Consider the following 25,518-nt stretch of genomic DNA (forward strand, 5'->3'; position numbering starts at 1 on the left):
TATGCCTCTATAATCCTCAGAGAGTTCAATAGTAATTAACAGACAGATCCCAAGGCTGCACCTTGTGCACACAGTCATACAGCTGCATTTTTTAAAAAGCTGCCATGTTTGGGTAGCACTTAACTCTTATGCCTTATTTAACCCGTAATCCAATAGTATATATTGAGTTCATCAAGAGGCATGATATATATTATCCAGATATTGACTGAATTTGAGAGCTATAGCAGTAAACCCAATGGCTGCAGAGTGATTTAGAGTGTGTTATAATACTCAAAGTTGTAGGCTGAGAGTATTATTGCATACCTGAGGTCAATTCTATGACCCAAGGGCCAAAGATTCAGTTTATAGATTGAAAGTTGCAGTCACTGTTAACTAGACTGAAAGTTTATTTTAAGCTTGGAATCTTTTTGACTGGTAAAGGCTCCACCCTCTGATTTATAGCAAAGAGTATCCTCTGTTCTTTTGCCCATGGAAGTAACCTACTGCCAACTATTATCTGTTGATGTTAATAGGCAGTAGTGAAAAATATATTTTTTTTCTGAAAAGGAACAAGTCTTCCACCATCCTGATTAGAGTTTTAATCCAAGTGTCTTGTAGAATTAAATGTAATGATCTGTGCTGTTCTGGAATTTTAGTAAAGCTTAATGGTGGGTGCGGAGGCTTTTCACAGTATTTCCATTTGAACTGTGAAGAACCCTAGGTGGTACAATAGTTATAAATTTTGATATTCTAAGCAGGTTAGATTTGAAAAGAAACAAATGGAGCTTTATAACTCGAGGGTGAAGTACTCGTGGTTACAGGTCTGTTCCTGGAGGGGTGGGGGAGCAATTCCAGGTTATGAATTTAATGTATCACACAAAAAAGCATATTGGTGGAACATTAAATTATTTTGACTCAAATCTGATTTTTCTTCTTGCATATTGATATCAAATAAGCAGTTGACAACACAGGTGATGTTAAAAACCAGATGTATTTCATGCCTGATAACTCTTTTGTCATTGGGAATGTATTTCTATGGAGGCCTACTTTGATTTGTATCCCACAAATGGCTGGACTTGATAACTCATAAAGCAATAAAGTCATGAGTGAATTACGGTCACTGTCATGAATGAGATATAGATTGTACCCCATGGCACATTCTCATGTGTTCTGGTTATAGTATATGACAGTTGAGTGACTACATATTTTTCTAATTGCTACAACAAGGTGAGAAAGGAATCTAGGTCTCCCCCTCTCACCCGCTTCCTGATTTGGCCTTAACAGGGTTTAACTTTTAAAACACCGTGTTTTAGCTCCCCTCTCAGTGGGTCCTTGCTCACTGCTCTCTAATTGTAATGGGAAAGAAATCAACCAGACAGGTTTTCTCAGATTTAAACAATAACGGTGTAAGTTTATTAACCTTATAACTCTAATTCAGTTAAAACTACTAAAAATACATGACACAATCATGCTAGCATATATACACGATAAACACACATGCAAATAGAGACCAAGCAGGAGAAAGAAGGAGAAAGGTTTGAAGTAATAGCTGGAGTTCAGTTACTGGTTTTGGGTTTGATGTAAAGTCTTTGACTGAAGTTAAGTCTTGCAGTTCTCATTGGGGCCCAGCGCACACTTTCAAACTTGTTTCGCTGGTCTTCTGTCCTGAGGCTTAAGTTACTTCTGTGAATCCCTAGAACTTTGCTTGAGAGAGAGAGGGAGATGGAGAGAGAGGTACTCTCTTCTTCAAGTTTACTTGCAGTCTCTTTCCAAAACTGTTCTGTGAGCACAATTCAATGAACTCCAAGTTGGCCAGCAGGTTTGTCATGTGACTAGCTCCTTATTTGGAACCACCTCTCCTGCAAGGTTTGTGGATTCTCCCAAGCTTACCAGACATTCTCAGTGGGGGGATGGAATGCTTGCTCTTACACATGCAATGTCTCTTGATCAAAATCCATCTGGTTAATTGTATCAAGGAGGCACTCCCATTGTCTTCTCCAGGCAACTGTCTTTTAGAATGTAAATGTGCAGCCATGTTTTCAGCCACCTGTTGTGGTCTTTTTTAAACAAGTTATTTCAAGTCCAGTAACAGTTCAAAAATAATGTTCCATATGATGAAATTAATATGTCTCATTTTGGCAGGTGTGGTTTCCATCACACAATATTCTCCCTTCCTCTCCCACAGACCACTCTTGACGTTGTATGACTATACACGTACAGGTCACTCTTTATTATCTCGCCAAATATGTGAGTGGTGACAGGCAGTTCGATCATGAAGAGCATCACAACTCAATCTGATCCTGTTTTCATACAGTGTCCAGATGTGCATTGTCCAGTAGGGGGGTCAATGGATAAGGATCAGAAGTGAGAAGTGAATGTTTTCTTCCCCCTCCCAAGCCCAGGGTACAGAGTCAATTGTAGAATCATTCTGCTGCCCCAGCTGAGATCAGATAGCTCAGTAAAGACCAGGGATTGAACCTGGAACTTACCTTGATTTGTATGGCTTAATATGGCACTAGATAGTACATTTACCCTGAGGCATTAGGAAGCTGAAAATTACTTTTTAATAAACTTGCGATAATAATGTCACAATCATTAATCATTTAGTGTGAAAATCATTGTGCATTAACGACATGGAGAGATTGACAGCTAAAATCTCTCAGATTAATTAATACTCGAACAATATAGTATATGCAAGTCCTGAAAATAACAGATATGTTCGAATCATTTGAAAGCAGTAGTCTTGCTTCTAGATATTGTTAAAAACTGCAACACAGACTACAACATTATTTGAATCCCATTGGTCACAATTACTTCACTATTAAGCCACCATGTTTCTGCGCTTTGTAATTCTCTTCTTAACCCTCTGATCTCCCTCCCCCTACAGTGCTACATCACTCCCCACTTTCAAAATCCTCATAAAAACTTAGATCTTCAACCACTTCAACAAGCTCCACCAACTTTTCTCTCAAATCCTGTTTGCTTCCAAATTTCCCCCCTAGTGAAGCATCTTGGGATACTCCTCTCCATTAAAAGTGCTGTGTTAGGGCAAATTATAGTTAGGGTGGGCAACATCCCCGTAGAAAATAATTGGCACCACATTTTTTGAGCTCCGTCTATACAGACTGTGATTATTGGGGTCTGTCAAATTTTAATTAACCAATGAACTTTATGTAACCATCTCTGCAGCACTATAAATTAGTGGCTTAACATATGCTGATATATTTAAAAATTCCCTTTTATTTCCAACAAATTGACTGAGCCTTGTAAGGTAATAATCACATGGAAAGTTGTTGTGACATGGCTGACAAGATTTGGTTAAGGCCTTGCTCTTGTCGTTCAAATTAGCATGTAATAAGTGTCCTGTTAATGGGCTATTTATCATTACTTAAACACTTGTGGTGACTCCACAGCCATTGTAATCCCTCTCATATAATGTCTCATTTTGTGCATCCACAAAAATGCTTGACACCTTAACATTAGTGTATGTTGAACTATATCATTAAAATGCATTAAATACTACTCTACTTTGTAAAAGCGAGTACCTGGACCAGCATTAAAAATATCACTCTGTCATTTAAACATTCGGTTACCTTTAATGAAAAGAGTAATATTTATGAGCAGTTCCATTGTACAGACAAAACCCCACAACCTCCAGTGTGACACAAATTACATTCAAGCTATTATGTATTCAGGCCCACAGGATGCATAAATATTTTGGCCCATCAACAGCTTTAGGTTATTCTTTAAAAGAGGAGCCTCTCTGGCTGTTGAGCCAGTTAAGAATGTGTTTGCAGTGAAGTTCCTGGCTTCTGCTGTGCAAAGAAAACAAAACATATTGTACATAGTGAACATTATTCATCTTGTCCTGGTCTCCCCTTCCCCTAACGATTTAACACCTCTGACCAAACTCTCAGTCATTTTTTGGGGAAATTGTAAAGTATTGAAAAACTTAGGCTGTTCAAGGTTAGTGTCACTTTGTGTATTCATATGAAATTCACAGATGAGTTCTCCTTGATTTTCCGGCCAATGTTTATCCCTCAACTAATATGATTAAAAAATGGAGGTTATCAGGTAGTTATCTCATCGTTGATTTTGGGACCTGGTTGTACGCAAATTGGCTGCTGCGATTCCTACATTACAACAGTGCCTACTCTTTGAAAAAGTATTTAATTGTCTGAAAAGTGCTTTGGGATGTGCTGAGGTTGTGAAAGGTGCTATATAAGTGCACGTTCTTTTTCTTTTTAATTTTATTCAATTATAATGTTAGCAGAGCAGACTCTCCCACTGGCTTTTCTCTAACATTAAAGTGTGATCAGTTTTTGGATGCAGATGAGTGGAACTCACACTAACGTGAAGACAAAAAGCTGTTTTCATTTTTTTCTGATGAGAAACAATGTGAAACTGGCAGTATAACTCATGGCTGTTGATCCCTCATTGTTCAGTGTAAGTATTGGTCTCAAACTGGTACTATACTAAAAGAAGAAATAATCTTGCATATAAAATTGAACAGAAAATGATGTTTTCAAGTACGCAACATTGGAACAAAAAAATCCAATTTGTGTGCTGGTTTGACAATCTGACATGTGTACTGCATTGGAGTAGAGAATTGTGTAAACATTTGGAGAGTGTTTTCAGTTCAGGTCTTAGTATGGTGTTGCCTGGACTATTTGCCACTGATAGCATCCAGGTTGTACTTTTGTCACCACCGACAATATAAAGAATGTAAACTGCATACCTCTTGAGGAGTCCAGGAACTAAATCTACATATGTCACCAGAGCTGCCATTAGACGCAGTATAAAACTTAGGGTTACATCCATATTGGACCTCCAAATAAGCAGCACAGTGAAACCCCAAACAGGGAGCACAGTGCTCATTGGTCTTAAGTCTCTTGTTTGAGTACAACTTTTATGTCAACTTTAACCACACCATAAAAACAGCATTACTAAGCTGTCCTAGAGTGCAACCACAAGTGTAAACAGAGGGCGAAGGCTGACAGACATTGTTCTAAGCACCAACGCTGAATCTGTCAGTGATTTATTTCACAGCTATATTTTTCTGAAGCTAACACTGTTCCACGGAGGCAGACCTTGCCACTTTGGCATTAGTGGGCTCAATTTATCAATACGCAATTCAGCTGTTAAATAAAGTTTAAATACTTCCCTTTACCACAGTAAAGGCCCAGCTTTCGGTCTAGAATTCCATCCATCGAAAACACTATTTGCACTTTTATTATTTTCACTCTTTCTCATTTTACTTGTAAGTTGTAATTTTGGGAATCCACTGAAGGTAATTAGTGATAGTTATTACAGCTGAGTTCTGATAAACACACAGCCAATCTGCTAAGGCATTGTTAGCTGTATTTTAATGTTAAGAGAGAAGTGATTTGGTGCCCTGGTATTCTGTGCTTACTTCAGGTATGTGTTTATCTGCGGTCGACTGTGCTATGTATCAGTTTGCATAGTTTTAAAAATTTAATGTTTAGGTCTGGAATGTTAAAAACTGTGCAGACCAACACTTCACACCTTAAAAAGGCAAAGCCTAGCTGTGGTATTTTATCCTGTTGCTGCCTTTTGAAAGGAGAAGAATTCAGTGTTTGGGGGCACTGGAATGCCATTTGCTTTATTAAATTTAATGTAGGAGCTAGCTCTAATGCTAAAATAATAAAAACAGACCCATTTTCCTCATAAATCCTATCTAAAAATATAATTGTGCCTGTTGGAGCTTTGTACCACGTGACTCAGTGATATACTGTATCTAATCTACATATCTTTGTATGTCTAGAGGCTAATAAATTCCTTCAGCAAAAAGGCTTTTTTTAATAGTGCAAAATGCACTTTCCTTCTTCATGAGCATTCCACTCAGCATAGTGTTAAATAATTCTATTAGCAGATAGTTTATTACAATAACACGGGCAGCTGTGCTGGGAGCCCTGTATTGATAGAGTCCTACATTCTAAAAGCTCAAGTATGCTTTGTACTTTTGATCCATTTTGAGTCCCCCAATACCACCACCGAGTCTGAATATTCATTCAGCAATCTCTCAAGTAAAGGTGCAACATCACGTCATTGAAACATTTTAATTTCGTTCAATTGAATATTTATTGATTTTTTAAAAATCTTTCAAGCTAATTTTTTTTCTAAGTATTCAGATTTGTTTTTAAATATTTTACTTGTGTTGTCATTTCCAAATTAAAAATAAACTTCGATATATTTCTCATGTGTGTGAACCATGCCATATATTAAATACTGTATTTTCAAAGAGAAATAGTTTTACAAAAAAAAAAGTCCACAGGGTCAGTCCTTGTGAAAACTTTTGTGAAGAGGCAATTGTCTCTCAACATTGTAATGAAGATAATGGAGGAACTGTATTGTAGCAGTTAACATTTCAGAACATCAAATCAGACAGAGACAGACGCAAGAGGTGATATTGCACAGATACAGTATTGGGAGATTATCCGTATCACATTGGTTTAAAGCTGAGGCAGATAATATGGCTAAAAATTCTGATCTATTCGAACATGATACCTAAAAAAAAATTAGCCTTTGTCATGTACACATTTGAGTGATTGAGATGGGGATGTTACCTAGACTTCATTTTAGTGTTACCAGGAAGAAAATCTCAGGTTTTAATGCCAGCATGTACAAAATTTCAAATAGCTTATTTTAAAACAACTGTTTAATGCTACAAAATAATCCAACATGCCTTCTTTTGAAAAACAAAACTAAATAAAGTGATAAAAATAGTTTCCTGTCTCCAGCTGAATGCTGCAAGCTTTTTTATGTGATGATAATTTGCATTGTATTTATTGCATCATATTTAACCTCATACATATTTATCTTCATAATTCCATAATGTAGATTTTTGTTTTAAGTTCATCAGATAATTTGTATATTAAGTACCAGCACTGTTTAATTGCAGTTTTGTAAAGTCTATTTTAAATTCTGTCTATTTCAATTGGAACTGAAGCTGGGCTAAATTTTCACCATTAATTTACAGTGGTGCTGGTTCTAATGCAAAAAAAAAAGCAAATGTCTTGAATCTCACCGGGTAGGAAAATGCTATTTTTGTTCTTGGTACTAGCCATGGTTTTACAATTATTTTGTGCAGGAGGAGAGCTTTTGATCTATTTCATTTTCCATTTAAATATGTTCATTAATGCATTGAGAGTTTTTTCCCTTGTACTCAGACTTTTTCTATTTTTGGGATTTAACTTATTTCATCCAGGGCAAGAGGTCAATGCTTTTCTAATTTTAATTATTTTACGTTTTGTCAACACTATATGGTCTGCCATGTCCTCCTAACACACAAATTGAAAAAAAGAGGGTAATAAAAAGGTGACCAAAAGAGAAGCCAAGAATCCCACACCAACCTGACATTCCCCTGCCCACACATACCTGCAACACTAACTTCCTAGTGTCTGGACAGGAAGGACTGAAAATGCCTCTGCCACAGCGGCTGGTGCAGAATCTGCACTTGTGTCAGCAATCAGGTCAAACTGCGTTGGCGCAAACAGTGTTAGCGTTGCTGTGCCAAGCCAAATATTTTGCCCACTGGGTCTTCAAGTGAAAAGAGAAATTTTAATCGAAAAGAAGAATTTCTGTTTTATAGCCAAATTTTGTGTGGTGGTTTAGTGACTAGTAGATAATTAAGCACATATATTCTTGGTTAACCCCTCCAAGACTAGTGCAGCTGACTTCCCTGAGAACCAAAAAAATGTTTTTTTATTTAAACACAAATGTATGGAAATCAAAACAGCTTCATCCAACTCCCCATTTTCTCCCATCATTTATTGATGACAGTAACTTACATTTGAGTACAGATCCAAGTACAAGCAGTCTTCTGTTTTTTTAAATCCATATTTAACGTGTGATCCCAGAGAGTGGGGCCTATTTTAACTTTCTGCGGGGATGGGAAACAGTAGTTGTCGATTGGTCGCTCATTATACAGCCTGCTTGGTTTGACAGCAAAATTAGGTCGGCTGTATAACAGACAGCCAATCCACAACCATCTGTTAAACCTCCCCTCCCCCTTTACAAAGTTAAAATGACGTCCCAGTGAGTGTTAGCCAGCTATTTGACAGTAACAGTTTCATTTCTGAACTCCATTTTGTCATTACCTGAAATTCGTAGAGCTCACTTTCCAGCAGGAGTCACTAGACAGCAATCAAGAGTGAGAATCCTTGTAGGTTTTTCTTTACCTTGGAAACAGGTATAGCAGCCTCTGGCTTATGGAACTGGACTAACAACCTTAATGTTTTAGTTCGTACCCCACCATGGCAATTTATGAAACTGGTTTCAGTAAATCTGGTAATTTGTGTTTTAGCATCAAAGCAAATGCCGTGAAAGCTGCTGAGGTCACTAATGTCTTCAGGAAAGGGAACCTACTTACCCCTCTCTGATTTTGCCGACACATGACTTCAGTCTCACACTGCATGGTTGATTTTTAGTCCCCTCAGTGTAACTTAGGGATGGACAACAATTTAAACATAGTTATAGAGGCCAATTGTGAAGACCAGTGATCTAAGCTAGGATATTTCTGTTTTGTACCACATCAAGAGGTGCACTAACACATGGAGCTATCAGGACAGCCTCAGACCACAATATCCAAGCTTTTTCCGTGTTCCTACTACTTAGGGTGAGATGCAGAACATGACCTCCTTAAGTGGCCTTGGCCAAGGACACTGTTTTTTGAAGAAGGGCCCAATGACTTAATTGCTGATACGATAACATCATTGCTTTGCTACTTCCATCTGTTGCAAATTAATTACTTTTAATTACTGCTTTAAGTTACTGCTTTAAGGTGGGGCAGAGTGGGAAAAGTTCTCCATTGCATTTGGCTGTGCTATGCCTGACCTGGGAGCTTTTGATGCTGACCCTGGGTGTCTGAAATGTTTAAAATGCAAGTTTCCTCAACATTGACATAATCTGAGAGATCCATTGTAAATGTTTGTGCTGGAGTTGATATAATGTCTGCTGCAAATCAGACTTTTCCTGTTGTCCAAGAGAGTAATAAAGGTTTCAGACTGGGCTCCAATTATAGATTTTGCAAGTGTCTTCTTGAGTCCCTAAATCACCAGCATAGCTCCTCCACCTTTCAAAAGTGTCAAGCCTACATATTTGTATACCAGAACCACGACCCAGGCACTTTGTTGTCGAATCTGCCCATTTCGATTGCAAAGCAGATTTGGCACAACTGGAATTTACAAGTTGGTGCAAAAATGCAATTGCATTTTGGACGTTCCAGCTGGCGCCTTGCTTGATGTTGGTAAGTATAAGCCACGAATTTCTGTTCAGTATAGGGTTATTGCATGGAAGCCAGGTTCAAGACAATGGGCCTGTGATGTGATGTGCTGCTGTCAACACCCAGCCATTGAATGGCATGCTCCTTTTGAGGTGCCAATGATGGCACTTGATTGTTTGATTTATTGCCATTGAAGGTGACCTGTAAAATAAATGGGTTTCCAAATAGATTTTGAGTATGTGACTCCCAAACCCATTTAAAACTGATCTCTGTCTGTACCACCAGATATGCAGATATTGACCTCTGAGCCAGCACAGAAACTGAACAAAGGGACTCAACTTCTCTATAGCGGCATGTCAAAATAAGAAAAAAAAACTCCATCAAAGAACACCAAAGCAAAAGTAATTGTCAGGGGAAAGGGAGAAAGAAGTGAAACCACTTGGTTTATTGAAAGAAAGATACAGTACTTGTGTATTCCTGTTCAAGTCATGGACATCAAACAGTCAACAGGTTTGGCTATTAGTTGGCAACCTTAACGAGTAAGAATACTTTCCACACTTCAGTAAAGTTCCATGCTTGATGACCAGGTGTTGAGACACAATTCTGATTTATCTTTTATAAAGCAGATAAAGATTACTGTACCAAAGCTGTGTGAGCGGCACTGTTTGGGATGGAGAGCATTTCCATATCAAACGGCCCCATGTGCACGGCAGTACAGTAATTAAAATGCAGTGGTTTGGGCTGTCTGTACTGGCATTGAGGCAGAGTGTTGTTGAAAGTGAGTGCAGTGTGCAGGCGGTTGCTCTGCTGCATTTTTCTCCAAATACACTTATAATTTTCTACAAACATTAATGCCAGTCCACGCTCTTCTGTGGCTGGCTTGCTTACAATCCAAAACCATTCAGAGTTGAAAGTATTTTTCTCTATCAACCCTCTCATTGTGGGTTTGTGCATTGACTATTTTTATTCTGCTTGTTTGTATTTCCTTTAGCTAAAATGAAAATGAGACCGTTTTCTGTTTGTGTTGTATGAGCTGTTTCTTTTTTCACTTGATTTATTCCCCCCTAATTCCCCTGCCCCATGTAGAAAGTACCCGGTGTGTTATCCAATTACTGTTACTGGTATATGGTCTGATATCATTGCTATTATAAACAGTCTGTGTCAGACTCACTATGAAGAAAATCAGTTTATAGTTACTTCTCGAAGAAAGGATCTAAATGTTGTGTTTAGTGGCATGAAGTACATCTGTTTGAAGGGCACTAACTATGCAAGATTTAAAAATAAATAAATAAAAGCACTACATGCATAATATATAAATACAATTTCTGCTTTTATCCAGATACTTTATTTTCATTAAGTTTTATTTTTAAAAAGCCAATTTATGTCGCTTTTTACTAAAAAATGAATTCACTGTGATGAACTCATCAAATTGTATTTAAAGCTCACAAAGTGATTTTTTTTGAAGTGCCTAATGGAAATACTTTGCTACCAACTATTACCTGATGTCTCTTTTTATAACAAAGCGATTCCCAGCTGAATTTCTGTTATAATCAGCAGAAGAGTTTAGTCCATGACATGAACTTGTTATGGCCAGGTGAGAAAGGGGTGGGGTGGTCACAGGCTCCCCTCTTGCCTTTCCTCTTACTTGACTGCAACAGGGTTTGTTTCTTTTTAAACAGTGGTTGTGCTTATCCCTTCAGTGAGTGTTTTACCTTTTACCTTTAATGTGATTGTGAAAGAACCAATTGGACAGGTTTTCTTGAGTTTAAACAAGAAAGAGGTGAGTTCATTATATTTACCAATCTAAACCCAATCTAAAAAAAAATGTGCTACACATTCACGCACACATTCACATAGATTGGGTTTAGATTGTTAAGTATAATACACTCACCTCTTTCTTGTTTAAACTCAAGAAAACCTGTCCGATTGGTTCTTTCCCACTCACATTAAAGGTAAAAAGTAAAACACTCACTGAGGGAATAAGCACAACCACTGTTTAAAAAGAAACAAACCCTGTTGCAGTCAAGTAAGAGGAAGGGCAAGAGGGGAGCCTGTGACCCCCTCCTCACCTGGTTGTAACCAGTTCACATTGACATTCACACGAGAATCACACACACACAAATAGATTACAGAGTGAAAAGTAGATTTTGTGGTTGGATTAGAGTCCAGAATAAATGGAAATTAAATGCACAGTGGGTGAGGTTGGATGATTTGGTGGTCTTCTGACTGAAGTTGTATGCTTGAAGTCTTTGGCTGGTCAAAGTGCACTTTGTGGCTGGCCTGCTTAGCTCAGGATTTTCTTGGAGGCATACTCATAGGTGGATCTCTTCCCCAGGTCTCTGTCTGTAGCTATATGTAGGCTTGGAGGGTCCACAGTCGCAGATTGTTTTCAAACTTGTGGTGTTATCTGGAAAAAGAGAGAGATGGGGAGGCACACATACTTCCTGTTGCTGCACACTGGCTTGACTCTTTGTTCAAGGAAACTCCTAGCTTTCACAGAGATGGACAGATGGTCACATGACTACCTCAGTGTATTCTCTGGAACCTTCTAATGAGATTCAAGGTTTGGAATTGGCTTGCCAGGACACAGGATGCCAATATTTACACTTGGAGGGGTTTGCTTTTTCTGAATTCAGGTGTTAGGATTGCCTTGAATGCAGTGGTAATGAAGCAATCTCAGGTAATTCAATAACTTAGAGCAAGCAATTGTTCTGGATCCATGCTCCTCGGTTGGAGCCTTGGAATGTGCAAAGGTGTTTCAGATGCAAATTGTAATGGCCATCTTGGCTGCCAGTTTTTTAAAAGTTAACTGCAGGATTTTTTCCATTAAAAGTTTAATTTTCCAACCGATGAATAAATATTCCTTATTTGGCATATGTTTTTTTTGACAAACTGCTCTGTGCAGTTTCCACAATGCGTGATCACGACTGCTGGCTGTATTTTCCATGGGAGGGAATGTGTTAGCAAATTAGTTTCAAGATTTTTGTCTTCATCTTCAAATCCTTCCATAGACTTGATCTACCCTTCCCTAACATTTTCTCCATCAATAGGATGAGTTTACTCCTCGTTCCTCACTCCCTCTAGTTCACCACTGGTGGCCATTCTTTCAGCTACTCTGCCCTTTAGTACTCCTCTCCTTAATTCCACCTCCATACCATGTATCTCCCTGCTTTCAAAATCTCCTAGAATCTCTTCTTTTGGTTCGTGTTGTTAGCCCACACCCTCAGTTCCATGTTTTCTCTTTTCTTTCCTCTTGCTTGGTGTCCATCATTTCTCCATTGCCCAATAAAGCTGTCTGAAAGGCTTTAACATGAGAAATGTGAAGAAATGTGAGTTGTTGTTAGTGTGATTTGCAGTAACTCTAATAATAACTAATATTGTGAATAAATAAAATGTTTTGCTAACGAAATTATTTCTTAACTAAATCTAAATAAATAAAGAGACATAAAATAATGATGAATACATGCATCTCAAATGATGTTGCGGAGTCAATGATTACCTCTAAAGTGAACAATATGAAAAATCCAAAAAAAGAGTTCTAACATACACCAGGGAACAAATATAAGTTACTCAGTCTAGAAATGGAATGATATGTACAGAGGGGTATGGACATAATGCAGTGGTTTACTATTTATCTATACCTGAACTAGAAGTGTGTGATGTCTCAAATGGAAGTGTGTTCTACTTCCCAGTATTAGCATTCACATGAACACAAAATTTAGGAGAAAAAAGTCCCATTAACTCTTCTGTGTAGGTCTTCCCACTGAAAGTGGGAACACTTTGACTGTGGCCAGGGTTGGAGTGCGTCGTGATAAATTGTAACATAATGCTTCCTGTAAGAGATAATTCTTTTTCAGAACATATTATAAATGCTATTTTTTGAATTAATTCCAAGTCCCTGACATATAATGGTTCAATTCAAAAGTAAAATTTTTATAATATTGTGTCTAATATTGTAACTAGCAATGGTAAATATTGTCAGATCCTCAGTACTATCATGACCGGCATTTTGAATTGCCCGTGAGGGCCAGAAAAGGAGCAAGTGCGCTTTCAAAATAGTTCACCCGGATGGCATGTCAGTATCGCGACACCTCTGGGAGTTGCTTGAATTTTCAAAGTGAGGATGCAGAGGGTAAATTGGGTACCTGCTCATCTCCAATTAACAGCCTGTTAAGCTACTTGAGGAGCTTGTTAACAGGTTGCGGAGGGTGGGAAAGCAATTGTCAATTTTTAAATTGCCGAACCCGACCAGTCTGGTGCACAATAGTGCACAGCTGTCAGGTTCAATGTGAATAGAAATGAAGGGGTCTTTTTGAATGCTGAAAACTTTTAGGACCTAGGGGATCTTGCTCTGTATTGGGTGCAGTACCTTTCAGTTGGCTGTTTGCCCACTTTTGTGTGCGGTGAGACTGCTGGCCCTTTGCTGTGCGGCCCCCAGTCTTCAGCAAGGTAGTGGCATGTACCATCGTGGCTGCCATCTCCCTTTGCTGCTCATGCTTTTCAGATAGCTCCTGCCTCCTGGTAATGCTCGGCGCCACTAATTGGATGCCAAGCTCATCTCTAGCCCAATTAGGGCATTTACATTTGAAGATTGTCACGTGAGCAATGCAGATGCAGCATAGGGTCAGGACCTGGAAATGATCCCAAATTGGAAATTATGCCCCATGTGTCTGCAGCTGAGGTGCTAACTTACCTGACTAATGTAGCCTGTTGAAAGAGGAACAGTGATTTCCTTACCTGGGTTTAATGAGTGTGTTGATTCTCTTTAGGGACATTGCTCTATTTGCCCCGGCCATCCGTGTGTACGATCATTCCCAATCAATTCTTTGAGCCGTGGTGGTGCCAGAACTGGGGGAGGGAAGGAGTTTGTTAACCTGATCTCACATTTTCATGTCTGTGAAGAGGAGTAACAACAACAATTCCCTACCTTTTAATATCATTTTTTATAGAATACACTTACACACCTTACTGAAGAGAAATGGATGCCAAGTAACAAAAGCAAAATTAAGAGAGGTAACTGAAAGCATGGTAGAAATGCCAGGATTTGATGGTGGAAAGATGAGACTGAGTGTTTTTGAGGGGTATATCCAGAATATAGGACAAAAATACTTGAAGGTACTGTTATCAAAGATGAAACAGAGAGAAAAGGCATGTACAGAATGTCGGAGTCAGAGGAATTGAAGGGCACAAACGGGGATACAGAAATAGAGGAGGCTGCAAGATAAAATATACCCTGGGGCCATTGAGAAATTTCTAAATGGTAATGAGATTTTGAATTCCATGCCTTGGGAGACATGGGCTGTGTCACTGGAGGCTGACAAGGATGTGTGAATGGGGCAGCACTTATGCAGAATGCAGGTGGCAGAGTTATTTATGAGTTGGAATTTTTGTAATGTGGAACTTAGGAGCCCAGGGGCAGTGCATTGGAAAAGTGGAGCCTGAAGCTAGTGCAAGTGTGAACAAGGATTTCATCGATAATGGGGGTGAACTAAGGGCAGAGGGATTTAATCTGTGGAGGTGGAAGTAAATGGACTTGGTGATGTTGAGGATATGAAGTTTGAACCCCAGTTCAGGGTTGAGCACTGTCATTGTGAACTGTTGTGTTCAGACTGAGTAAGAATGAGGAGGAGGATGGGGTCAGGGACAAGGTTACAGAGATTCTGGAAGAAGCTGAGCAGGATGGCTTTGGATTTGCCACTGTAATTTGGAGAAAGTTCTGGTTCATCTATGACTTGATGTCAGGTAAACATCTGACAGCACAGTCATGATTGATATTGGGGACAAGAGAAAAACAGTTGAGTGTTGTCAGCATGCAAGTCAAAGTTGACCACAAATCTATAGATAGTCACCGAGAGGCAACATGTAAATGGAAAAAGGATGGGTAAAGGTTTGAACCTGAAGAATACTCCCGAGGTGATTGTCTGGGAGCAGGGGGAAAACTCATTGCTAGAGATAGAAACAAAGAAAAATAGGAGCAGGAGTAAGCCATTCGGCCCTTCGAGCCTGCACCGCCATTCAATACGATCATGGCTGATCGTCCAAACTTAGTAACCTGTTCCCGCTTTCTCCCTATATCCCTTGATCCCTTTAGCCCTAAGAACTATATCTAACTCTTTCTCGAATATACTTAATGATTTGGCCTCAACTGCTTTCCGTGGTAGAGAATTCCACAGGTTCACCACTCTCTGGGTGAAGAAATCTCTCCTCGTCTCAGTCCTAAATGGCTTACCCCTTATCCTTAGACTGTTACCCCTGGTCCTGGACTCTCCTGCCATCGGGAACATCCTTCCTGCATCTAGTCTGTCCAGTCCTGTTAGAATTTTGTAGGTTTCTATGAGATCCCCTCTCATTCTTCTAAACTCCAGCAAATACAAGCCTAATCAACCTAATCTCTCTTCATACGTCAGTCCTGCCATCCCAGGAATCAGTCTGGTGAACCTTCGCTGCACTCCCTCCATAGCAAGAACATCCGTCCTCAGATAAGGAGACCAAAACTGCACACAATACTCCAGATGTGGTCTCACCAAGGCCTTGTATAATTGCAGCAAGACATCCTTGCTCCTGTACTCGAATCCTCTCGCTATGAAGGCCAACATTCCATTTGCCTTCTTAAGTGCCTGCTGCACCTGCATGCTTACTTTCAACGACTGGTGTACAAGGACACCCACATCTTGCTGCACCTCCCCCTTTCCCAATCTATCGCCGTTCAGATAATAAGCTGCCTTTCTATTTTTGCCAACAAAGTGGATAACCTCACATTTATCCACATTATACTGCATCTGCCATGTATTTGCCTACTCACTCAACCTGTCCAAATCACACTGGAGCTTCTTTGCATCCTCCTCATAGCTCCCACTCCCACCCAGCTTTGTGTTGTCTGCAAACTTGGATATATTACATTTAATTCCCTCATCTATATCATTAATATATATTGTAAATGACTGGGGTCCTAGCTCTGATTCCTGAGGTACCCCACTAGTCACTGTCTGCCACTCAGAAAAAGACCCGTTTATTCCTACTCTTAGTTTCCTGTCTGCCAACCAGTTCTCTATCCATGTCAGTACCTTACCCCCAATCCCATGTGCTTTAATTTTGCATGCTAATCTCTTATGTGGGACCTTATCGAAAGCCTTCTGAAAGTCCAAATACACCACATCCACTGGTTCTCCCTTATCTATTCTACTAGTTACATCCTCAAAAAATTCCAGTAGATTTGTCAAGCATGATTTCCCTTTCGTAAATCCATGTTGACTTTGTCTGATCCTGTCATTGTTTTCCAAGTGCTCTGCTATTACATCTTTTATAATGGACTCCAGCATTTTCCCCACTACTGATGTCAGGCTAACTGGTCTATAATTTCCTGTTTTCTCTCTACCTCCTTTTTTAAATAGTGGGGTTACATTATCTACCCTCCAATCTGTTGGAACTGTTCCAGAGTCTGTAGAATTTTGAAAAATGACCAGCAATGCATCTACTATTTCTAGGGCCACTTCCTTAAGTACTCTGGGATGTAGATTATCAGGCCCTGGGGATTTATTGGCCTTCAATCCCATCAATTTCCCTAACACCATTTCCCTACTAATATTGATTTCACACAGTTCCTCCTTCTCACTAGACCCTATGTTCCCCAACATTTCTGGAAGGTAATTTGTGTCCTCCTTTGTGAAGACAGAACCAAAGTATGTACTTAACTGAAATAAAAACAAGAAATGCTGGAACTACTCAGCAGGTCTGGCAGCATCTGTGGAAAGAGAAGCAGAGTTAACGTTTCGGGTCAGTGACCCTTCTTCGGAAGACTCTTTCCACAGATGCTGCCAGACCTGCTGAGTGGTTCCAGCATTTCTTGTTTTTATTTCAGATTTCCAGCATCCGCAGTATTTTGCTTTTATTATTATGTACTTAACTGGTTTGCCATTTATAAATTCCCCGTTTCTGACTGTAAGGGACCCACATTTGTCTTCACTAATTTTTTTCTCTTCACATATCTTTAGAAGCTTTTACAGTCAGTTTTTATGTTCTCTGCAAGCTTACTCTCAGACTCTATTTTCCCCTTCTTAATCAATCCCTTTGTCCTCTTTTGCTGAATTCTAAACTGCTCCCAATCCTCAGGTTTGCTGTTTGTTCTGGCTATTTTATATTTCTCCTCCTTGGATCTAATACTATCCCTAATTTCTTTTGTAAACCACAGTTGAGCCACCCTTCCTGTTTTATTTTTGCGCCAGACAGGAATCAACAATGTTTATAATTCATCCACGCGCTCTTTAAATGCTAGCCATTGCCAATCCACTGTCAACCCTTTAAGTGATATTCCCCAATCTATCATAGCCAACTCGTGCCTGATACCTTCATAGTTTCCTTTATTTAGATTCAGGACCCTAGTCTCGGAATCAACTCTCTCACTCTCCATCTTAATGAAGAATTCTATCATGTTATGGTCGCTCTTCCCCAAGGGACCCTGCACAACTAGATTGTTAACTAATCCTTTCTCATTATACAATATCCAGTCTAGGATGGCCTGTTCTCTAGTTGGTTCCTCAACATATTGGTCCAAAAAACCATCACGTACGCACTCCAGGAATTCCTCTTCTACAGTATTATTGCTAATTTGGTTTGCTCAATCTATATGTCGATTAAAGTCACCCATAATTACAGTTGCACCCTTATTGCATGCATCTCTAATTTCCTGTTTAATGCCATCCTCTACATCACCACTGCTGTTTGGGGGTCTATATACAACCCCCACCAACCCCTTGGTGTTTCTTAGCTCCACCCATACAGATTCCACATCAGGATTCTCTGAGCTAATATCCTTCCTCACTATTGTATTGATTTCTTCTTTTACTAACAATGCTATTCCACCTCCTTTCCCTTTTTGCCTGTCCTTCCTAAATATTGAATACCCCTGGATGTTCACTTCCCATCCCTGGTCGCCCTGCAGCCATGTCTGATGTACTGGCTAAATCTAGACAGGTAGAAGTGAACCAAAGCATGGATGGTCTGCAGAGATCGAGGCGAATTGTTGGATTTCAAAACTTCTAACCTTGGTGCTTTTGTCGTGAGTGGTCTCACAGAGACATAATCAAAGAGTTAAGTCTTAGAGGAGCTCATCTAATGTCCTTGTAAAGTTCGTCAATGGCTCAATTCTAAGTACATTGCCCAAGTGAAACCGAGCCTAGCAGGCCATCAAGACCCCAGATTCAATTCCTTCTGTGGAACTGTAGCCGGCTTATGTCAGCACCTTTAAGAGAGGAAGAGAGAAAACTGGAGAAAAAAGGTGGCTTAGGCATCTTGCTCAACCCAGTGCTTGAAAAGGCTGAATACTGAAAGGATCTTATCAGCATTCTTTTGGTGAAGAGTAGCACCTCTCTGCTGAGACTTTAAACTTATACACAAACTGAACCAGGTATTTAAGCCACTGAAGCCACATTTCATTCAAGCCCTTTCACTTTGCATTGACTAGCAGCAACGACTAGTTTAAATAACATTGATATTACTGACATATTTTGCAATTACAGCAATGAGATCTGTTGAGTAAGAAGGGGCAGCCATTGTCAGTATCTGTAAGATGTCCACTAATGGAAAAGTTTGAAAATACTTGGTTTAAATCCAGAATTGCCCAAGCTTAACAGTATTGTACTTACATTATGTGCCATAATCCTTCCCACAAATATCCATACTCTGAGGGGCCATTTAGCAGTTACTGTGCAGCTGTTACACAATGTTTTAATTAACTCTTGCCCCTTTCCTGTAATATTGTGGTAAAACTGCCTGAAACAATCTGTATGTTACTTATTGCAGACACATCTGAATGACGTGGAGCTGCCCTTCACTAACAGCAATGCAAATTCATGGGGGAAACATTATTAATGGCACACTCTATAACTGGGACTAGGAATAATAATAAAAGAAAAAATCATTTAAACACTTGTGTTCATGCCTCCTGAGAGTGTTTAAAATAATTAGCTTCTTTCCCTCTTAAATAAGCAATTTTTTTCTAATGTGTTCTGTTAGCACTCTCCCTCAGCCCAGCTGCACCTGCCTCCAGGTCAGATGTGATCATGCACCTATCATATTTGTCAATGCACATTGTACTGTCTTGCACGTAGGGTTAGACATGAGGTAGGTGGCAATTCACAGCTTTCCTTAGCATTAAAAATAGTGGCCTTAGGAATCGGACAGCAGGTGAGTCAAATGCTCACTCCTTCTTTAAATGATGCATTAATCCTTTGAACACCAATGCCACAAAATTCTGCTTTGCAACTTTTTGGTGTACAAAAACTTCCTTGTCTGCTAGTTTAACAAAAGTGCTAACTTAGTTAAAATAAATAGTATGGGGTTCTGCATATATCTGTAAGCACACACATGTGGAGTTCTGCTTTGCCTGACCAGAGAAGTATATGCAGCTGTCAGTATTACTCCACACTATAGGTTTGCTATGGCAAGAAGCAGGTAGAGGCCTCAGTATAACAACCTGCAGTATAACAACACTGAGGGAGATCTCAATCTGTAGTTTACTGTTAAGCTTAACTGTATTTTCTTAGCAATTTTTTAAGAACAATATATTTCTTGAGTAATCCAATTATTATTTAAACAATGTATTTATTAATTAATTGTCTGGATAACACTCCAGAAAGAGTTACTATGGTTGGTCTGTGTTGCTACAATTGTGTAGGGCTTTGTGAGACCACACCTGGAGTATTGTGCGCAGTTTTGGTCTCCATATCTAAGGAAGGATATATTTGCATTTGAGGTGGTACAGGGAAGGTTTGGCTCCTGGGATGAGAGGGTTATCCTATGATGAGAGGTTGAGTAAATGAGTTTAGAAAACTGAGAGGTGATCTCATTGAAACATTCTGAAGGGGCTTGACAGAGTAGACACTGGTTGTTTCCCCTGGCTGGGGAATCTGGAACACACTGGGAGCACACTCTTAGGATGAGGGGTCGATCATTTAGGACTGAGATGAGGAGAAACTTCTTCACTCAGAGGGTTGTGAATCCTTGGAATTTTCTACCCCAGAGGGTCACGGATGCTCCATCGTTGAATATATTCAAGGCTGAGATGGACAAATTTCTGGTCTCTTTAAGAATCAAGGGATCTGGGGAAAGAGCGGGGAAGTGGAGTTGAGGCAGTAGATCAGCCATGATTGTATTGAATGGTGGAGCAGGCTCAAGAGGCCGTATGGCCTACTCCTGCTTTTATTTCTTATGTTATTATGAACTAGTCCTTGGGTCAGTACTTCCAATGAATTTGGAAACATGCTCTTTTTATTAGAAATACTGCCACAGGAAATTTTCATGAATGAATTTAAGCTGTCACTACACGAAGCGAGTTCTTCCCACGTGTATGGCAGTACTAGATGACATTATAAAATTAAAAAATAAAAATTATTACTTATTTAGTCTAGGGAGACATTCGACATATCCAGTGTGCAGCTACACTGGGTCACTTTAAATAAGCACCACTCTCTGTTTGGCCAAATAGATGAAACACATTCCCTTTTGTGCAATCTCCTGAAATCCTTGTAACTCATGGAAAAAGTTTAAATAAGCAAAGAATATTGCTACTAAATTAGGATATTAAAAACAGCAAGATTTATGTCCAGAATCTGCTCAAAGCCAGAATTTCCAAGCTTAATACTATTGGATTTATACTATGTGGCAGCTTTGGTGAATTTCTTTTCTTGGCTTTATGTTAAATATTGCTTTTTCAGTTCGTACATGTCCAATGGGCAAAAATCCCAGGTCATTCCTTAACATCCTCCGCCCAGAAAAAAAGTGTTTGACAGGAAATCATTAGAACTGCAGCATGTCCCTGGCCTATTGCTCACACTGGAGGTACACAATGACTAAATCGCCTGTCTGGATATATTACATTTTTCTGTGTGCTATCTTAATCTTCTGCTATTTCAATGTTTAGAAACATTGGCCATGAAATTATGCATGGGACACTACTGTAGGAATGATTAACTTGATCGTATGAAAGTCACTCTCCACTATCTTAACAGAAGTGCTAACCCATTTAAAATAAATGAATTAATGCTTCTGCTAAAATGGTTGGGGTAGGAATTCTGCAAGAATGGATGAAGCACTCGTGCAAGGCTATCCCAGGTGGCATTTCAAGGTCCATAGCTATGTTAATTGAGTTTTCGCATTTGGTGACAAGCAACATTTTAACAGTAATTTGCTGTTTTGAAAGCTATTAGGAAAGTTTGGTTGACATCATGACATCACTCAGATTGGAAATAAGTCAGTAGGAAAATATTGTCCTATTGCTTATGTTGAAACATGCTGCTCTGTTGGTCTCTTTTTCCAATCTGCTGCAGGGGGAGACTTCTCTTTCGCAATAGTTGGCACATTGTGGAGTTTATTCCAGCACCCACAAAAACAAGTCACCCAAATATATGACTGATTGGATCAATCCAAGATCTGATTGCATTTCATTTGGGTGTGCCTAAAATTAGGCTTCATCGCCTTTGGTCAAGTCTAAAGCTGGATATAAGACAGAATAAGAGAGAAGGAGTGTGATCCTAGGTTCTGCTTGTTGTGTCTCTTCTGAAAATCAATTCAAAATCAGAGAAGCCTTAATAACTTGCATCTTCACAACTTAATGGGTGTGGGGGGTTGGGGAGGGGGAGTGGGGAGAGGATCGTGGGGATGTGGGCGAAACAATTTTTATTTTAATCATCAGCATTTTGGTGCCTGGTTTCCATTTTAGAAATTTCTGGGCTTAGAACTGGATTGTGCAGTCATCAGACACAGGAGAGTGAGTGTGCTTAGATCATTTAGTGTTGCATATAATTCAGTGATCTGCAGTTTGTTGTTCTGTAAATTTGAACTTCCATTGATGTTTTCAATTACAGGCAGAGCGGGATATATTCCAGTAATCAACAAGGCGCCACATTGTCATTGTGGTGAACAATTACAAGTGAAAGCAATTACAGGCACAGTGGAATCCTCTTATGCGCAATAGGTCAGAACTGAAAAGGAAGAAAAAGTTGCATGAAACCAGATTTGTATATTATGGGTCTGCCGAGTTCAGTGTTGACTGTGCGTTCAACAAAACTGGGACTTGGTACCATTTATATCAGTCAGGTTACTGCCAGAAATTCCTTTGGTTGGGAATGTGTGTGTGTCTATGTCTGCATGTGCTTGTGTCCACACTTTAAGAAAGTTGAACTGTAATTGGTTTGCTGTAACCTCTCAGTACAATATGTGGTAACAAACCAGGATGAGGGGCTGTCTTTGATTATGAAAAGGGGTTTTTGCCTTATTCCGGACATTTTTGGTGGCCCTATTTTTGAGACCTGTCTGCTCTTACACCTTCATTCAAAAGGAATATTGAAATGGCCTGGATTTTGCAATCAATGACAAAGCAAGGGTACTCACTGCTGATCATGAAAAGCTGCCCACAAAGATCAAGCCACCTCTATAGCATGGTTTTCCCCTTCTTCTGACAGCAGATTAAATCTGTCGCCAAGTCAAATGGAGGTCTTGGTGTGCAGCAGCAGTAACGTCAGCAAGCAGGTAAGTAGCCAATCACATTGAAGCATTCACACACAGCAAACCAGGAAGTTAAAAACACAGAATCCCTTTACTTTAAATTTTAAATTTTCAGATAGCTCAGATGTTTTTAAAAACATGGATTTTTTTTTATCATTATGGAGAAATTTGGCATTCCACAAATATAAAATTAGCTTTTCAGGGACATTGAGTGTGTTTAACAATAATTCTGAAGTTAGTAAGCTGTTAAAAACCCAGGTACACCACAGTAAACAAGGTGTAACTTTTCCAAGGGTTATTACAGTGAGACCAACGACATAGAAGTGGAAGTTTTAAGCAAATCATGATTGCAATGGGAAACTTGATAGCACATCCTATGGAAGAGCATAGCTTCACTGACAGCTATTTCTTCAATTCTGGGTTATTCTGCGCCTCCGCGGACTCCCAAAGTTGCTGTCCATTTCAGGGGAGTAATGACAGAAAATACTGACAGTTTTGCACTGTAAGAGGGCTTGTATTCTCAGCGTAAATTTTGATCAAAATTATGAGAAGTAATTCGTACTGATTATTAATAATCGCATTGCACACTTCTCATAGCTGATAACATTTGCTGTAAGAATGTCACCTTCAAATCTTTTTATTTGTTGTTAAAATAAAATGAACAAAGCAACCCAAAACTCTTACAATTCCAAAATACAGTGCACTGGGATTTGTCCGTCCTGGATCAAAACTGATTATGTGTTGGGGATTTAATCAGTGTATACACACAGTGAACAGAAATAACTAGCATTGAGACATTATAACCTGAAGTTTCCAACTCTGGATATTCTAGTTATCGAAAGAATTTCAAAAAAAGAAATGAAATTCTCCCCAATAGTTTAAAGATAAGCTCCTCTTGGTGAGACTCTTTTATAAAGGGCACTGGCAGTAGAATTCTTTCTTAAAGAAACCTCCTGACACTGCAAATCCCTCCTTAAAAGTGATTTTAAAATAGCCCTGATGATGGGACTCCCTGTTCCAGAGACCCCTGATGTGGCAAACCTCTTCTTTAATAAGAATGAGGAATTTATAAAAGCAGTAAAAGAATTGCAGGCCACTCAATTTCATTGAGTTTCCATGGAAAGTGACAGGAAGGGATGTGTAGAGTTTCACAGTTGTAGGCATTACCTGATTGTGATCCAGAAATCCTGCTGGAAGCCACTTCATTGTTTGAGTACTTGATGCAGATAAAAATGACGCTGTTAGATTGTACTGAGGGATAAAACTGAAGGATGTCACATCAGAAACCAACTTCATCCTTGTAAAAATTATGGTTTGGCATAGGATGCCTCTTAAACAGTCTTATTTTTGGACAAGTAAAATATTGTCTTTTCCAATTGTTCTTTTCACAAGTCCTATTAAAATAATATTCTAATTCTGATTACCTTTAAGGTCCTTCTATAGACCATCAAAATCACAACTAAGGAGAAGCTTTGCTACCTGAGGTTTTCTAGTACATTGGTTGGAATTTTACGCGCCCCCAAAAAGCGGTTGGTGGCGGAGTGGGGTGGGGCGTAAAATGGAGTGGGAGGCTCGGACGGCCCTTCCTGACTCGCTTCTGCCTCCGCTGCCATTTTACGCACAGCGGCGGTGGCAAAAACCGGCCCGTCCGCACCAGACCAATCAAGGCCCTTAAGTGGCTAGTTATTGGCCACTTAACGGCCCCCGCCCACTGCCGTGGGGATTTTACCCTTGGCCAGTTGGGTGGCCCAAACCTGAGAAAAGCCGCGTGACAAAAGCAGGCAGCTTTCTGATGGCCTGGGGAGGGGCCCACATTATCAGGCACCCTGTGCCTGACGGAGGGCCGCCCCTGATGCCTCAACCACCCCCAATGCCCAACACACCCCCGTCCCCCAATCGATCATCCTTGCCTCACCGGGGCCTGACCGAGCACCCCCGGCGAGGCCACAAAAACTTAGGGCGTCCTTCCTCTTCTTGTTGATGCTGGGTTGCAGTCCCAGCAGTGGCCACTGTTCCCAGTGGCACTGCTGGGACTAAGAGCTGCCAGTCCGCTGATTGGCCGGCAGCTCCATTAGATGAGTTTTCCTGCCTCAATGATGTAGAAGTCCTGCCTCAGACCAATTAAGGGCCCAGGCACTGTGAAATACGGTCTGGATCCCCAGGGCAGGTGGAGGTGGGATCGCCGCTGACTGGCTCCCGTCTGACAAAAGTAAAATTCCGGCCATTAAAGGGAATGTGGCCCATCTTCATTATAACAGGATCCATGGAACAGGTGTGCACTAGAGTGAATGTCTCAATAGACGGCATTATAGATAACACATAAATGTCAGGAACCGAGTAGTTGTCTTAGAACAAAAAGAGCCTTTTAACTGAAGATGCCTTCAGATGAGAATCTGGTTTGTTACTAATAACTATGAAAATCCTCAAAGTGAACTCATATAGTCCCATTTGTCTCTCCAATTTTCTCCTTACCCCTGCTCTCCTAAAGGGGCTGACTCATGATTAATACTTCATGTGTTCTTCATGGGTGCTTGCCCTCTAGTGACTGTCAGTAGGCTATCTGGCAGTGCAGGGCATCAACCCTAGCCCCAATCCTGCTCTCTCCTGATGGCCATGCCTACAGACTTTACAGCTTTGTCACTGGATAGCAATTAGCAGCAGGAACCCTGGCTCATTTTTTCCCCTCGTAATCTTGCTGTGCTGAGGCCAATTGTAACATCCTAACTGTTAGCCCAATGAACTCAGCACAAATCAGAAATTAAACTTGGCACCTCCTTCAGCTCAGTAGCACACTG

General features: G+C 39.9%; 1 protein-coding gene across 14 annotated transcripts in view; it reads left to right on the forward strand.

Annotated features, from left to right (window-relative positions):
- Positions 1-25,518, forward strand: part of sox6 (SRY-box transcription factor 6) — a 720,990-nt gene that overhangs the window by 11,308 nt on the left and 684,164 nt on the right. Inside the window, exon 1 of one of the 14 annotated variants that reach the window (XM_068046286.1) lies at positions 22,173-22,193. The exons of the other annotated variants lie outside the window; for them this stretch is intronic. Within the exon in view, the coding sequence (XP_067902387.1) occupies positions 22,183-22,193 (11 nt within the window). The 5' untranslated portion in view covers positions 22,173-22,182. Of the gene's footprint in view, positions 1-22,172; positions 22,194-25,518 lie in introns of those variants that run through there. 14 annotated transcript variants of the gene reach the window in all.

Source organism: Heterodontus francisci, chromosome 14, assembly GCF_036365525.1.
Source record: "Heterodontus francisci isolate sHetFra1 chromosome 14, sHetFra1.hap1, whole genome shotgun sequence".
Taxonomy (NCBI): domain Eukaryota; kingdom Metazoa; phylum Chordata; class Chondrichthyes; order Heterodontiformes; family Heterodontidae; genus Heterodontus; species Heterodontus francisci.